This window comes from Psilocybe cubensis, chromosome 4 (genome assembly GCF_017499595.1).
Source record: "Psilocybe cubensis strain MGC-MH-2018 chromosome 4, whole genome shotgun sequence".
Lineage (NCBI taxonomy): Eukaryota > Fungi > Basidiomycota > Agaricomycetes > Agaricales > Agrocybaceae > Psilocybe > Psilocybe cubensis.
In genome coordinates this window covers 2,084,805-2,099,526 of record NC_063002.1, presented here as the reverse complement: position 1 = coordinate 2,099,526, position 14,722 = coordinate 2,084,805, and the positions used below count along the sequence as shown (strand labels likewise).

The window sequence follows — 14,722 nt, the reverse complement described above, 5'->3', positions numbered from 1 at the left end:
CCAAGACTGCGCGTCCAGGAACAGTTCTTGAGATGCACAGAGTGGCGGGCTGCTTCAGCCCACAAAAAATCGGGCAGTCCGCTCTCATGAAGCATGGCACGGACTTTAGCAATAATGGTGCGGTTTAGGCGCTCCGAAACGCCATTATACTCGGGTGTATCGTGGGTTGTGAGGTGCCGTTCGGTTCCAGCGAGTGCAAGATGGGCAGTAAACGCATCGTTGAGGTATTCGCCTCCACGATCCGTACGAAGCGATTTGATTTGGATATCCTTTTGCGTTTTTAGCCATGCCTCGTATGACCGATACGCATCGAACGCCTCGCTCTTTTTGCGCAAAAAATAGAGCTGAGAATAGCGGCTGTAATCGTCCGTGAAGCTAATGTAGTACTTCTTGCAATTAATCGTTTCGACTGGCGCTGGACCCCACAGATCCGAATAAATCTCGTCGCCAACAGCCTTGGTGCGTTCTCGTTCGCGTTCGCGTCGGATAGCTCTACGCTCGCCTTTCGCCCACTCGCAGGACTCGCAAATTGTTGAGACACTTTCTGGGTCTAATAGAATACCAGTGACGAGTCCCTTATCCACCAAACGCTTCGCTCGCTCGTGCGAAACATGTCCCAGTCGACGATGAAGTTTATCAAGTGAGATTACCTCCTCCACCTTCGCGGCGGTCGCGGTCTCAACCTCTGGCTCAACTGAGCGTGGCGTAAAGACCCGATACAGTCCTCCCTTTACAGACACCCTTCCAATCGGTCGACGATGGCGATCGTAAATCTTGCAAAATTCACCGTGAAAAATCAAGGTTGATCCGGCAAGAGCAATACGACTGATGGATACGAGAGTGACGCGCATCGACGGCGCATAGAGGACGTCCTTCAAGAGGACCCGAGACTCTTGCTCACCATTGGGAATAGTGATCCAAATGTCTCCCTTGCCAGTCGCCGTGAAAGTTCGGTTATCAGCGGCGGAAATGGGCTTCTCTGGAGTGTCGACGAAGTTGATAAAACAGTGTTGAAGACCAGACATGTGTCGGGTAGCTCCCGAATCATAAAGCTCCACATCTATTGGAGTGGTCAGCTCCTCATGTGTCTTGCTCGTAAACGCTGTGTCTTCCTGAAGAGCGTTCGCTTGGACAAAGATAGGATTCAACGATGGCGGGGGAATAATAAACTCGTCGTCATCAGACTCAGAGCTCAAGTCATCATCCGAAAAATTGTTGTCGGAGTCAGATACTGAGTCAAGCGTGGGGCTATCACCGTCAGAGTCGTCAGACGATTCAGAAACGCTTTGGAGACCTGGCATTTCGTCGCTGCTATTGTCCAATACGGTAGACGCTTCGGTGTCGCTTACGGGAACAGCTTCATCGAATAATTCCTGAATAAAATCGGAATCGAAGTCATTGAAGGAGGAGGGTGTGTCTGAGGTCTCGGAATACGAATCGTCATCGAAAGCATTCGCCATCCAAGCCTCATCCGAGTCAGAATCAGCATTGGCAGCTCCAGCCGTGTGTTTAGCGCTCGAAGAAGCCCCCGTCAATGAATTGTCCTTGCCCTTGCTCTCCCCATTCTCCTTCGCTTTCCCCTTCCCCTTGCCTTTCCCCTTGCCCTTTCCAGGGCGTTGACCTTCTCTGCCGCCTCCCTTCGCCCAGCACTCCGATTTATAGTGACCGCGCTTCTTGCAATTGAAGCATTCGACGTTGTCCCGACGCGAGCCTCCTTTTTGACCTCTCTCTGAGTCGTTGGAGTAAAAGGCAACGTTCTCGCTGTCCTTCTTGCCGCTACTGCCCTTCGCACGAAGGAGCCGGCGCTCGTACTCGTCGGTGACGCTTAAAATAAAGTTTTCGGGTGATGGCGGTGGTGGGGGGTCTTCCGTATTCGCATACTGCGCAGCAATAACTGTTGTGTATGATGCATCGATGACAGAGACAAAAGAGTCGTAGGAAGCGGGTAGGGAGCCCATGAGGATAGTGTAGAATTCGAGGTCGTCGAGGGGATAGCCCATGGACGAGAGATCTTCGCGCATGAGGCGTATCTTCGCAAAATGCGCTCGCACGTCGCCCTTATCTCCACACCGCTCCTCTTGCAATCGTCGACGAAGGTCAATCGAAACCATGCGAGATTTGTTCTGGAAATTCGCTCCCAATGCCGCCCACATCATCTCTGCAGTAGGTAGCATGCGAATCTTCAAGAAGAGGCTGTCCGGGATCGTGCCAGCGATCTGCTGCTTCACCACGGCCTCCTCCTACTTCCACACCTTCAACTTCTTGTAGTACTCCTCAAGCGCAGCTGTTTGTTCCACTGTCGGGGCCGGCGGTGGCTGGGTCGTTGCAGGAGTGGTAGACAAGCCTGTGGCAGCGGGAGCCGGTGCAGAGGACGAGGAGAACGATGGAGCGACTGGCATAGGTGCTGTGCCGTCGATGTGATCTCCCAGTCCGCGTGCATCGATGGAAATCAAGAAACGGTCTCGATAGACCACCCAATTAGCGCCCGTGGCCTCGAGCTTGGGAATGCGCAAGAAATCGTCGCCTAGCTTCGTTGTAGAGAGCATTGTGAAGTTGGTGTGAAGGGAAATGAGTCTACTCGTTGATTATAGGCTGAGGTCGGGGCCCATAACCTATTGAACAAATATAATGGCTCAGTCAATGTAGAATAGACTTATATTCGTGTATAGTACCTATTGAACAAATATAATGGCTACACAAAGTCAATATACGAAGGGAAACAGTAAATACGATGGTCAACTCACCTCAGTCAATGTAGAATAGACTGAGGGGAGTTGAGACGAAATTGTTCTGGTATATGTGATACGAAAATGGCTGGGCAAATGCCCAAGCCATGCGGACCTACTCGGTGTACGTATTGTTCATGCGTGCACCCGTCTACGTACGGTCTAGACTAAAACTGAGGTCATCACGGAGAAATAAGACAACAAGAAAATATAATCATTCAAGAAAAGGGCGTGCATTACGAAGGCACGGTTAGAAATTCAACAGTGAGAATAAAACATCAACAGTGTTGGAGATAGGCTCGACTCAGCTACTATCATTGACCAGACGTTCGGTTTGACCACTAATTCGTTTTGATGGCTGATCATCAGTGAGATTTTCAACTCCGAACGCAACGCGACCTGTTGATTGCACTTGAAACGCAATACGCCGACATGCCGCCCTTTAATTCGTTTTGATGGCATTGTCGGCGTTGCAAAACGATCAATTTTTAACACTCATTCGTTTTTCTCATTTCTGCATCGTTTCTGGTCAAAAAAAAGGTAGAATTATGTATAGCCCATACACTCAAGCTTAGATTTCAATTTCCAAAAGAAACGGAGCACGGGAAGGTGGGTAAACCGAATCAGTGGTCAAACCGAACGTCTGGTCAATGATAGTATTTCGAGCTCCGTGACCTTGAATTTCGTACTCCGATTCTTGTCCGCGCGACCCGAATGTGATCCGAATGATGATTGTCTGTACAATGGCTTGCAAAACTACTAGAATTAGTAATACTAATAGTAGAGTAGTGTGATCCATTTCAGTAAGATCAAGATAAGGCATCGCATTGAGTTAAAAGTCTAATCAAGATGATAACGTAATCCGGCTTACCACATTCTTTGGCTTTATTATAGATAGACGCCGAAGACCTGATCAATGCTGTGTTGTGCGGTTCCGGTTTCTTCACCAAACCACCCTCCATCCCAAATCCCTTGATCAACTCTTTTGCTCAACCCATCTCCAATACATTCAATCCGCACCAATACCTACGAAAAGTGAATCCCATGGACATTTTGTAAATCCTGTCCACATACAAATTAAAATAGTATACAATAAATGCTTTGACAGGTCCGTGACATTTATCTAATGCCCGAAACCATTCCTTCATCGTCGACTTGACCTACGTTGGCCACTTGGGCGCGTCTGCTGTGAGCCATGTTTATGACTGCTGCGATGACTGGATCGATTTGTGTCACCCGATGGCTTCAAAGGTGGCCTGACCAGTCGGGCACTCTGAGAATCTTGTCTTTTTCCTTGTGGTGGTCCTCGAGGTCTGTCTGACCGGTGTTGCTTTTGCTTGCTGGCAGCTTTCCTTCCGAACCCTAGGAACGAGAACAAGCTTCTTCCAGTTCCAGCAGAGTGCTGCCTTTTCTTTGCGGCCTGGCGTTGTCGTTCTGCATGGGCTGCTCTCATCTCCCGCATGCCCTATATCCCAAACGCACATTCTCAGTCCTATACCGTGATGATGTCATCGCAACAAAAGCCTTACTTTCGATCGCAATTCTTCATTGCCTATCAAGGTTCCTCTCATCTTCGCTAACCATCCATGCATTGTCGAAGGAGGAGGATTTCGTCTCTTTCCATCTGGATAGAACTAGACGTGGCGTCAGGACTGGGTCACCAAGGTGAAGTTGGATCCACGCAATAGCGAATAGCTGTCCAAAACTCACGTTGGAAGACCATTCTATCTTCATTTTTATTACTATTGGGCCTCACTCGACCGCAAGATGTGTGGTGGTAGTTGTGGAAGAAGTGCAATTGTCGGGATCAATGTCGCGCACAGCTGACATTCATTAATAGCCTGGGGTACTTATGGCCAGTCGACATTACGTAACTCGCCTCGTTGCATACACCACTCAATACGCAGTCATGATATCGTGCCTTGAATTCTTGGTGTTTACTCGTGTAAAGGTCATGTTCCCAAAACACTAGAATCATACATTAACATAAACTCAATGACAGCCAGATTTCAACGAGTCACAAATGTCTATCAATACGGAAAATGCAATCATTTCTCCAACTTTTTCCAAGCTTCCAAGAATGCGAGCTGGCAGATGTCAATGTATCCCCCACAAGCCAAGTTTTTGGAACCGCGATGAGGAAATTCCGAAATCTGCATAATGACTCGGAGAAGATATGTTTTATTTTGACAAAGCAGATAAGAAAAAGCGACACAAACTTCCATTGCTTATTGAACGGATGAAATTGTGGAATTGTTGCTTGATTAATGAGGTCAGTAAATTGATTGGCGCTTATCATGTCGAGGATTCACGTCAGAGTCCGGTAATCTAGATTTCCGAAGAAGAACGAGGGGCGTCTATGTTCGGACTCAGAACAAGGACTTTCATGGTTGTTATCTTAAAAAACGTGGGGACACCGCCATACAACCGCCTTAGATGTTCAGTGGTATCCCGAAGGCATTTCCAAAATAGGGATCCCACGTGTAAAATAAGCGGCAGGCACGGAGCAGCTATTTGTGGGTATTACGAAAAACCACGAGAAGTTGAGCACCGCCTTGGCCTTTACAGATCGTACTTGCGGTGATCTCATGTGCAGAGTACCTGACACTGCATTCATCAGTCTCCTCATTCTCTAAGTGCAAGTAGCAATGAGTAGAGCTCGTCACGGATGTCTGTACCTCCGCTATAATTCGGGATTCAACGATTCCGCCTTGTATTGGGCGGGTACATAACAAGGGCAAGAAAAAACAGGAATGCCATCCAAAAAACCCACCACAAGTCGTCGAGTTCAGCCAAGATCTACACTCATCTAAAATGGTCTGGAAAAATATCAACGCTGTCGAAAACAGGCTTTTCCTGGGAAAGTCAGTGTGGCTCTGCACAAATTATCTGATGAGATGACTGATGACGACGTCTCTCTCTATAGCATTATGGCTGCGCGTTCGACGCGTTCATTGGCAGAGAACAGAATTACTCATATTCTGTCGGTTTGCCCAGATCCTATACCTGCAGAGCTTCCGGAAGCGGGCATCGTCCACCAACGCATTAATATCGAAGACGTTGATTACGCGGATCTTTTGATCCACTTACCGGCGGCATGTCGCTTTATTGAGCAAGCACTTGCCTCCGGAGGAGTTGTCCTAGTACATTGTGTGCAAGGCATTTCCAGAAGCGCTGCAGTTGTTGCAGCTTATTGTAAGAAGACCTTTACTCAACCTAGTCAATGGTCCACTCACCACTTTTTTTGCAGTGATGTACTCGCGCCGCATCAACTCTACTCAGGCGCTCAATATTGTCAGAACTGGTATGGCAAACTATTACTCGACGCGTACAACGTCTCATATTTTACGCAGCACGGGACCATATATGGCCAAACCCCGGCTTCCAGGAGCAGTTGGTTTTGTTTGAACTCTGCCAGTACGCTCCATCGCGAAGCAATGGGATCTATGTCAATTGGCGCACCCAACTAGAGCGCCGACTTCGCGCTGCAGGCTTGCCATACTAACAAAAACATGGGTTCAATTCCATGGCGAAAAATGATCGACTGGATGGCTTCGTGTATTAACTGCAGTCGACATACTATGTATTGAACGGAATGTACTGATTATATTTAACAAATACTATGCCTTTTGTCTCGCATGCTTGTATGCCCATCGGGGTGAATAAACGAAGAGCTGGAAGAGTGACTGGGCACAGGATCCACAAGAGCCCACAAAGACTGGCGGGCGAGCATATTGCCAAATATGAACTCGGTTCATGAGGATTTGGATTGGAGAGTCTAAAAAGGCAGTGCATATTTGGCACAGTATCTACATAATTGGCAAGTCTGTGTGAATGCAAGTGACTCGGTTGTGGCAGCTGCGGGGCCGTCGTCGACGCTGGAGGAGTATTGGTGTGCTGAATGCGCAGACGACAGCCTCCGCTGCGGTGGGATGCAACGACAGACGAGACGTGGCAGGAGCGCAGATTTGGTATAAAGAGCAAAAAACGGCGGTGAATTATTTGCCCCATAGCGGAACTTGAATATTGTGGTCCCACGCAAACAGACGACAAAGCTCTGCCTCAACTCATTCGCTGTCCTCAGCTTCCACCTCCACCTTTCCACTTTCTCGTATTCTCCTTTTTTTCTCAAATCATGGGTCTCTCCGTCTCTCGCCTTCTCTCTGGTCTCTTTGGAAAGAAGGAGATGCGTATGTCCTTTCCCTATCTAGCTCGTATTCAGTGCATCTCTGACCATTCCCTCTTAACAGGTATTCTGATGGTAATTCATTCTCTCTCTTCTCTCCATCTACCCCTCTTACCTTGCCTCTAGGTCGGTCTTGACGCCGCTGGTAAGACCACCATTCTCTACAAGCTCAAGCTCGGTGAGATCGTCACCACTATCCCCACAATCGGTGAGCTGGTCCCTCCATTTCTTCTCCCATGGCGACTTGACGCCCATATGCAGGGTTCAACGTCGAGACTGTCGAGTACAAAAACATCTCGTTCACCGTGTGGGATGTCGGAGGTCAAGATAAGATTCGCCCGCTCTGGAGGCATTGTAAGTCGTGATTCGACCCCTGCGTCGTTGTATTTCCTCATTCGATCATTCTATCCAGATTTCCAAAACACCCAGGGTATTATCTTTGTTGTCGACTCGAACGATCGAGAGCGTGTTTCTGAGGCTCGCGAGGAACTTCAGCGGATGTTGAACGAAGATGAACTTCGTGATGCCCTCCTCCTGGTGTTTGCCAACAAACAGGACTTGCCCAATGCCATGAATGCCGCCGAAATCACAGACAAACTTGGTCTCCACGGCCTCAGGCAGCGAACCTGGTACATTCAAGTACGATTCCTTAGTCTGCTTCCTATATCCAAAACATTCTGACTTGATTGTGACAGGCTGCTTGCGCCACCTCTGGAGACGGTCTGTATGAGGGTCTCGAATGGTTGAGCGCAAACATCAAGCGCCGAGTATAAATAATCCTTTTTTGCTTTCCAGTCTGAATACCTTATTAGCGTTGTACACGTGTCACGATCCCCTCACGATACCGAAAACGTATTCACCGCTGTTTATGTCGCTTTCAGCTCACCACCTCTAGTTTATCAGTTAGCTCCAATATCCTTTTTTTCTTTTCTTGTCTTTGTCCATTTCGTCCAAATTTTGATCTTCAGGCATGTAGCCCTAAACCGCCCCTTTCTAGACCAGTGGTAAATCTTTTACATGTTACAGTTTACACTCCATAAGGTGGTTAGATATGATGACTATCGGTGTCTTTGGTATCATAAAGTTACAAAGTCAGGGCTCAGCGGTTTTCGCCAGGAAATAGTCGGCCAACTGCCTCTGCCTCCTTTCGGCGTCGTTCACCAATTTCTCGTCGCGGGGCATCTCTTTGGTTCGCTCCATACCGTGCAAGTTTTTCGAGCAAGGCTTGTAACCGCTTAGGTTTAACAGCAGCGTATGAAGCATGTCTGTTCGCTGGGACTAGGTATTCCTGAACAGTCCCACTGAGAGCGATGGATGTCGTCTGGTCATATCCGGTTAACATCAATTTTCACGTGATATAGTGTGAACAGTGATTATACTCACCAGGCGAAGTTCAGTGAACACTGTGGAAAGATGAGATCGGCCGATTCGCTTCAGTTCGTCTTCGAGAAAATCTACATCGATGAGAATATTGGATATGGCATTCTCATTCATCATGGGGATGTCCCGGCCTGTCAAAAAATCCTAATGCACATTTTAGATTGCATTTCCGCGAGGTTTGTGGATGAACGGACCATTAAGCAGTCCGTAATGTAACCGAGGGCACCTTTATAGGCTTCTTCTTTGTAAGCTTCTTTGATTACCAAGGAGTCCACGACAGTGGTCAACCAGTTGACTAGTTCGTACAAGTACATGCTCGGTGATGTTTCGCGAGCATTTGGTGTCCAGTCATATTCAGACAGTTCAAAACATTGGTCAAGTTTTGACGAGATAAGACCTGACATGCGTGCACGGGCGCGAGATATGATTGGATCGAATGACGACGCTGCGGTAAGTTTGATACTGCCTCCGCGTTGAGTAGACCTATTAATACTCTTTTAGAAGGTCGGTGTTAATATGTTCACGGCAGCATACCGAAGATTCGTCAAAGATCGCTCTAGTTCACTGCAGGCTACTTGGAAATGCTCTAGGTTGGCGATGATTTGGGCTATCTGGGCGGGGTTCTGTGTGGTAGCCAAACGCTGTAAAATTGTTTCTCCGATGCTCTTCTTTAACAGTGAGTCCAAAGACTGTAGAGGATCAGCGACATTCCTTTGTAAAATACTTGAAATGAATTACTTTGCCTAAAAGTTCATCGATATCACGGTGATGTTGTGATACGCCTTCAACGAATGCGTAAAATTTCTGGATAAACAAACGGATCTAAACAAACAAATTATCAGAGCCAAGTAGAAATTAGGTGTGAGCCTATGCACACATCTTGGCAACAAGAATAAAATGTTTGGGACCACGGCAAATATGATTGAGAAGAATTTCTAAATAAGATTTTAATGAGGCAATGTACAACAACAGAAAGAAGCATGACTTACTGCTTTAATTCATCCCTTTCAGATTCATTTAACCAGACAACATCCAAGATACTTTCTAAAGTCTCCTCGGGCCCTATTACCATTGGAGTATGTTCATCTTCTCGGACGATCTGCGGTCATGGTTACTATAAATCCAGAAACGTGAACTTTATACATACAACTTCAAATCGCTTGGTGAACTGTGTTTCCAATAGCTTGGCGTACTTCTCGAACAAAACAAGTATAAAGGATTGAAGACTGGCGGTAGAGTATGAGTATGCCTGATAAAGTTGGATTACAATTTGAAGAAGTTTGATATAAATGACGTGGTCGTACGCACTTCTAATGTCATGATAAAGCTTAGCAGGCTTTCTTTCACTTTTAGGAAAGATTCCGGATCTGCCTCTGTTCGCAAGGCACTTCCAATGGCACTAGTCAGTCGTGTGACAAGTGTGTCCCACAGCTCTTCGACGTCGCGTGCAGAACGAAAGTTATTTGTAGTCTCAAGCACGTGGGATTCGACAATGAAGAATCCAGATATTTCCTGTGTTAAGGAGGATAGAGATCCTAACGGAAGCGGGGTAGGAAGGATCAAATCGGATTGAGCCTGTAATATTATATATCAGGATTGAACAAAAACACCATGTTGTCTACTTACTTTTCTGTCTGCTTGGTAGGATTTTTGGAGTTCATTCAGAGCATTTAATGTGGTGTATATGTGAATACACTCGAAAAGGGGTTTGAAATCGACATGAAGTTTATCATTGTCGAGAACATTGACTTGACAAAGTTAGAATCCACAGGACAAACATAATCAAATAGGTTTGCGCTTACACTCAATTTTCTCGTAGGTAACCAATTCGACAGCGCTACCAACTCTGTTGGACCGAAGTAGTACATCTTTCTCTCGCCTAGAACGCCATCGTCGCGTTCTTGTCTCCATGGCTTCTACAGCCAGTCGACCAACTTCTGTGCTTATGTTTCTGATCTCCAAAAGCCATTGTTTCATGGATGCAGTGACAGCGTCTTTGATCTGGCCACGTAAAGAGGGTAATGAAGACAACAAGTGTTGGAAAAATGGAGTTTGCGACAAAGAGGTTGGAGGCATACTCTGAATATCTTCGAGCGACTGAAAATTGGATACGATAGATTGGCAAATTGTATACGACAATAACAGTGTAAATGACAGACCCTCAGGGCACTCCAGTATTTGCCTGCCTTGATCATCTCACCAACACGGTCGACGACGTCGAGAACACGCAGACATGCCTGCAGGGTATCTATGGCCTCATCCAAGTTTGCAGCGGTCTTTTTTGTCTGCAGCAACGCACGCTTTTTTTCGACCAGGCCGCCCCCCAACTGGGCAACGCTGGCATCCAATGAGGTGATTTTCTCTTTCATACTGTCGGTGTAAGACTTGACTTTGAACAAGGTAGACACGGAAGAGATGAAGTCCTGGTAATTGTCACTACATATCTTTTCGATCTCTGCATCTTTCGAGTCAATGAGGGCTTGCACAGTCCTGAGATACGCATCCTGCTGGCGGTTGGTGTGAATCTGCTTGATGATAGGACCGAGCTGTTCGAGGTTCTCTGAAGACGAAGAAGGATCCAATAGGTGAATCTGTTGGAGCTGCTGGTCAATGTTGTCCTGTGTGAACTGCTGACGCCTGCGCGGAGGCATAATTGACCCGAGAGAATAAAGAAAGAGAAGGGAACGCGACTTTCAGGACTAGACTTGATTGTACAGGACAGAAAAGGCAACTGTGAACAACGGAACTGTCAACTGTGAAATCACCGACGCCTTTGTTTGGTCCAAGCCCCTGATCCAAATACCCCGCGGGTCGATCACCTGCCAAAATATTTCCCGTTTTGGGCTGCTGGCCGACAGACATAGATTGCGCACCCTTTCCCGGTCAATCGGATTTTACTTTTGTCATTTACCTCCATGCCTCACACTACTCTTCACGTAGATGCAATGTATGTCGGGGGTACCTCTTTCTTTGCGCCGACATCTTGACGTTATACCTAGCCTCTTTGATATGGACGGCACTTTGGTTGACTCGACCGCAGGTGTGGTCGGCGCTTGGGAGCTGTTCCGGCAAACCTACCCAACCATCGACGTACACAACATTTTGAGCTGTGAGCATCGTGTATACCGCTTGCTGTGTTTTCTCTTCATCCACTTATTATTTCTCCGGAAAAAGCTGCGCATGGAGTTCGTACCGTCGACAATTTGAGAAAATATTGCGGTATTGAAGATCCCGAGATCCTGGAAGTCAGTTTTTTCGTTACTCCAATTCGACAAAGGCACCTTACCGTCGATGGCTGTTCGTCAGGCAGAGTCGGCAAGATTTGAACAGGCGATCGTCACCTCTTCAACCCAAGGTGGTCGCCAGGGCATTGTCCTTTTACCGGGAGTTAAACCTATCATGGAGGAGGTACACAGTCCCGCTTATCGATTCCATACATCATGTACCTATGCATTACTCCACAGATCGCTCCTGGACGATATGGACCCAAGCCATGCTGGGCCATTTGCACATCTGCTACCCGGGACTACGCGACTTCCGCCCTGAACACCGCAGGCATCCCTATACCAGATGTCTTCGTTGCATCCGAAGATGTATCACAGGGGAAACCGTTTCCAGATCCCTACCTCCTTGGCGCTAAATTATCTGGCGTGAAGCCTGAAAACTGTCAGTACATATCTACCTGCTTCAAAATTATTTTTTGTCCTGCTTTTGACGCGTTCTTTGACGTAGGTATTGTCTTCGAAGACGCGCCTAATGGTGTTCGTAGCGGGCGTGACGCCGGATGCAAAACTGTTGCTTTGCTTACAACTCACTCCCGGGAACAGCTGGAAGCTGCCAAACCAGATTACATCGTGAAGGACCTTTCAAGGTATGGAACAGATGGATGTTCATTGAACTTGTCTTACTCTTTCTTCCATGTAGTGTTTCGATTACGCGCACTGCGACAGGGGTATCAGTCACACTCCAAACCCTTTGATCAAATTTTTTTTGCGGAATTTTATCTACAACATCACTTGGCCAGGAACATAGATATTCAACGGACACAACTACACATCGTCATAAAAAGTCAATTTACATAGATAGACATTTAGATGACTGACATGGTGCTACTAGTAGATGGACGTGCGCAATCTCAACGGACTTTGTACAATTACTTTTCATACAATTACGTAGAAGTTACTTCAACATTTCCGTTTTAAATCACAACCAAAATCATTACATAGAAGAAACATTATGATTGATGAACGTTGACTTTGACCAGAGCTTCAAACCGAGGAAAATGAGTATCATGATAATGAGTAAGCTCCCAAAGCAGGAAAAAAAGATAGGGGGAATTTTGCACTAAAGGAGTAGGGTATTTAGGCGTTGAAAGACACCGTTGAAAAACGCACAAACAGCATGAAGATCAATAAGCTATAAAACACCTCGCAGCCTTTAATACTCTCCCTCTTCCTCGGCATCAGCTGAATCAGTGCCGACTTCCTCGTAATCCTTCTCAAGGGCGGCGAGATCCTCGCGAGCTTCAGAGAATTCACCCTAAACTCGAATTTAAAAGGCAGTATATCCCAAAAAAGAAAATTGACATACCTCTTCCATGCCTTCACCGACATACCAGTGCACAAAGGCACGTTTCGAGTACATAAGATCAAATTTATAGTCTGACAAGTGGGGGTATTGAATAATTATACGATGCCTCATGATGACCAGTGCACTCACCAAGGCGACCCCATGCAGCAGAAATGGCAGTAGTGCTGTTACAAGGTCAGACATTGTTCTGTTCCGTTAACATACATGAACGGCATTGTAGCTCACTTCGAAAGCATGCAAAGACTGCGGGAAGTCTTGGCAAGATCACCACCTGGAACACAAGCTGAAGGTTCATTGCAAACCCCCAACTAAATAAATATTGTGAGCATGTATAAGAAAGACAACGGGACATCTTTGCTTGCCTTGAAGCCAGTGGGGCACCAATCGACAAATTGGATCGTACGCTTGGTCTTGATACTGGCAACAGCAGCTTGAACATCCTTGGGAACAACATCACCACGATATAGCAAACAGCAAGCCACTATGACCCTATAAAAATCTGTAATATGCCGAAAACAAGGAACAAAGCGTACTGTATTTGCCCTCTTTGGGATCGCATTTGACCATCTGGTTACCATTCTCGAAGCAAGAAAAAGTCATCTCAGCCACCGAATTTTGTTCGTGGGTTGCCTTATCAGCTGAGAGCAGGGGGGCGTAAGTGGCAAGGGGGAAATGAATACGAGGGAAGCTTGGTTTTGGGTATAATTAGACCGAAGTTTGAACAGACAAAGGAAAAACTCACGGAACAAGATTGGTTTGGAACTCATTCAAGTCAACGTTGAGAGAGCCATCGAAACGGAGGGAAGCGGTGATGGAGGAGACGACTTGGGCAATGAGACGGTTGAGGTTGGAGAAACTTGGTGAAACAACGCCAAGTTTCTTCTTGCAGATATCATAGATGGCTTCATTGTCGACCTACAAGAACATATGTTATTGATAAACTGGAAACATTGAAAAACCCTTCACGTACCATGAAAGAGCAATCCGAGTGCTCGAGAGTTGTGTGAGTAGTAAGGACTGAATTATAAGGCTCGACGACAGAGCTGGATAGCTGAGGAGCAGGATAAACACAGAATTCAAGCTTGGACTTCTTTCCATAGTCCGTTGAGAGTCTCTCAAGGAGGAGAGCACCAAAACCCGAACCAGTTCCTCCACCGAACGAATGGAAAACGAAGAAACCTTGGAGCCCTGAGCAGTTATCTGCGAGTTTCCTGAGTTTATCCATGACGGGGTCAATAAGCTCCTTTCCGACAGTATAATGGCCACGGGCGTCTTGATGGATCAAAAGATCAGACGACACGCGATAAATGTAAAGGCCGCTACGACTCACAGTTATTGGCGGCATCCTCCTTGCCAGTGATCAAGGTTTCGGGATGAAACAGAGATCTGTATGGACCGGCCTTAACATCGTCGATGACACCAGGCTCGAGATCGATGTAAAGGGAGCGAGGGACGTGTTTCCCGGATCCGGTCTCTGAGAAGAAGGTAGAGAAGCCACTGTCTGTGGAAGATGGAGAGCCCTCAACGAGACGGCCATCAGGCTACAAAACGAAATGAGAAGGGTGGTGTAGGTGGCGCAGAAAGACATACGCTCAAACCGTGTTCAAGAGTGTAGAGCTCCCCTGACGGATAGCAATGGTGGATAAGAAAGAAAGAGAGGAAGAGAAACACGGAAGAGGACTCACAGCAGGCATTGCCGATCTGGACACCAGCCTGACCAACATGGAGGGAGATAACTTCACGCATGGTGGTTAGAAGGAGAGAAGGAAGAGGAAATAATAACGGGACAAGTCAAAGTGGTCAGAGGGCAACTTGGGTTTAACAAATTTTGAAAGCGTGC

The 14,722-nt window shown here is 46.9% G+C and overlaps 5 protein-coding genes across 5 annotated transcripts; 3 read left to right on the top strand and 2 right to left on the bottom strand.

Annotated features, from left to right (window-relative positions):
• Window positions 1-5,540: 5,540 nt before the first annotated feature.
• JR316_0004854 (Dual specificity protein phosphatase 1B) lies at window positions 5,541-6,231 on the top strand (the record flags this gene model as incomplete). The annotated part of the gene is made up of 4 exons (XM_047890618.1): window positions 5,541-5,590; window positions 5,653-5,921; window positions 5,977-6,030; window positions 6,080-6,231. The coding sequence occupies 4 exons, from the start codon at window positions 5,541-5,543 to the stop codon at window positions 6,229-6,231; spliced, it is 525 nt and encodes a 174-aa protein (XP_047750379.1).
• Window positions 6,232-6,861: 630 nt separating this feature from the next.
• Window positions 6,862-7,685, top strand: JR316_0004853 (ADP-ribosylation factor; the record flags this gene model as incomplete). The annotated part of the gene is made up of 6 exons (XM_047890617.1): window positions 6,862-6,916; window positions 6,977-6,987; window positions 7,039-7,120; window positions 7,174-7,266; window positions 7,325-7,551; window positions 7,608-7,685. 6 exons carry the CDS (start codon window positions 6,862-6,864, stop codon window positions 7,683-7,685), a joined length of 546 nt encoding a protein of 181 aa, XP_047750378.1.
• Window positions 7,686-8,011: 326 nt separating this feature from the next.
• Window positions 8,012-10,943, bottom strand: JR316_0004852 (Exocyst complex component 6; the record flags this gene model as incomplete). The annotated part of the gene is made up of 12 exons (XM_047890616.1): window positions 8,012-8,233; window positions 8,296-8,436; window positions 8,487-8,775; window positions 8,827-8,981; window positions 9,031-9,114; window positions 9,170-9,227; window positions 9,282-9,391; window positions 9,440-9,541; window positions 9,601-9,867; window positions 9,919-10,040; window positions 10,095-10,389; window positions 10,452-10,943. The coding sequence occupies 12 exons, from the start codon at window positions 10,941-10,943 to the stop codon at window positions 8,012-8,014; spliced, it is 2,337 nt and encodes a 778-aa protein (XP_047750377.1).
• A 264-nt stretch (window positions 10,944-11,207) lies between these two features.
• On the top strand, window positions 11,208-12,271 carry JR316_0004851 (putative phosphatase HAD1; the record flags this gene model as incomplete). Its single annotated transcript, XM_047890615.1, has 7 exons — window positions 11,208-11,239; window positions 11,292-11,401; window positions 11,467-11,537; window positions 11,599-11,700; window positions 11,757-11,958; window positions 12,025-12,163; window positions 12,217-12,271. The coding sequence occupies 7 exons, from the start codon at window positions 11,208-11,210 to the stop codon at window positions 12,269-12,271; spliced, it is 711 nt and encodes a 236-aa protein (XP_047750376.1).
• Window positions 12,272-12,729: 458 nt separating this feature from the next.
• Window positions 12,730-14,628, bottom strand: JR316_0004850 (Tubulin beta chain; the record flags this gene model as incomplete). Its single annotated transcript, XM_047890614.1, has 11 exons — window positions 12,730-12,831; window positions 12,883-12,953; window positions 13,012-13,046; window positions 13,108-13,190; window positions 13,245-13,363; window positions 13,416-13,570; window positions 13,625-13,797; window positions 13,853-14,154; window positions 14,213-14,423; window positions 14,473-14,504; window positions 14,568-14,628. The coding sequence occupies 11 exons, from the start codon at window positions 14,626-14,628 to the stop codon at window positions 12,730-12,732; spliced, it is 1,344 nt and encodes a 447-aa protein (XP_047750375.1).
• Between the last annotated feature and the right edge of the window lie 94 nt (window positions 14,629-14,722).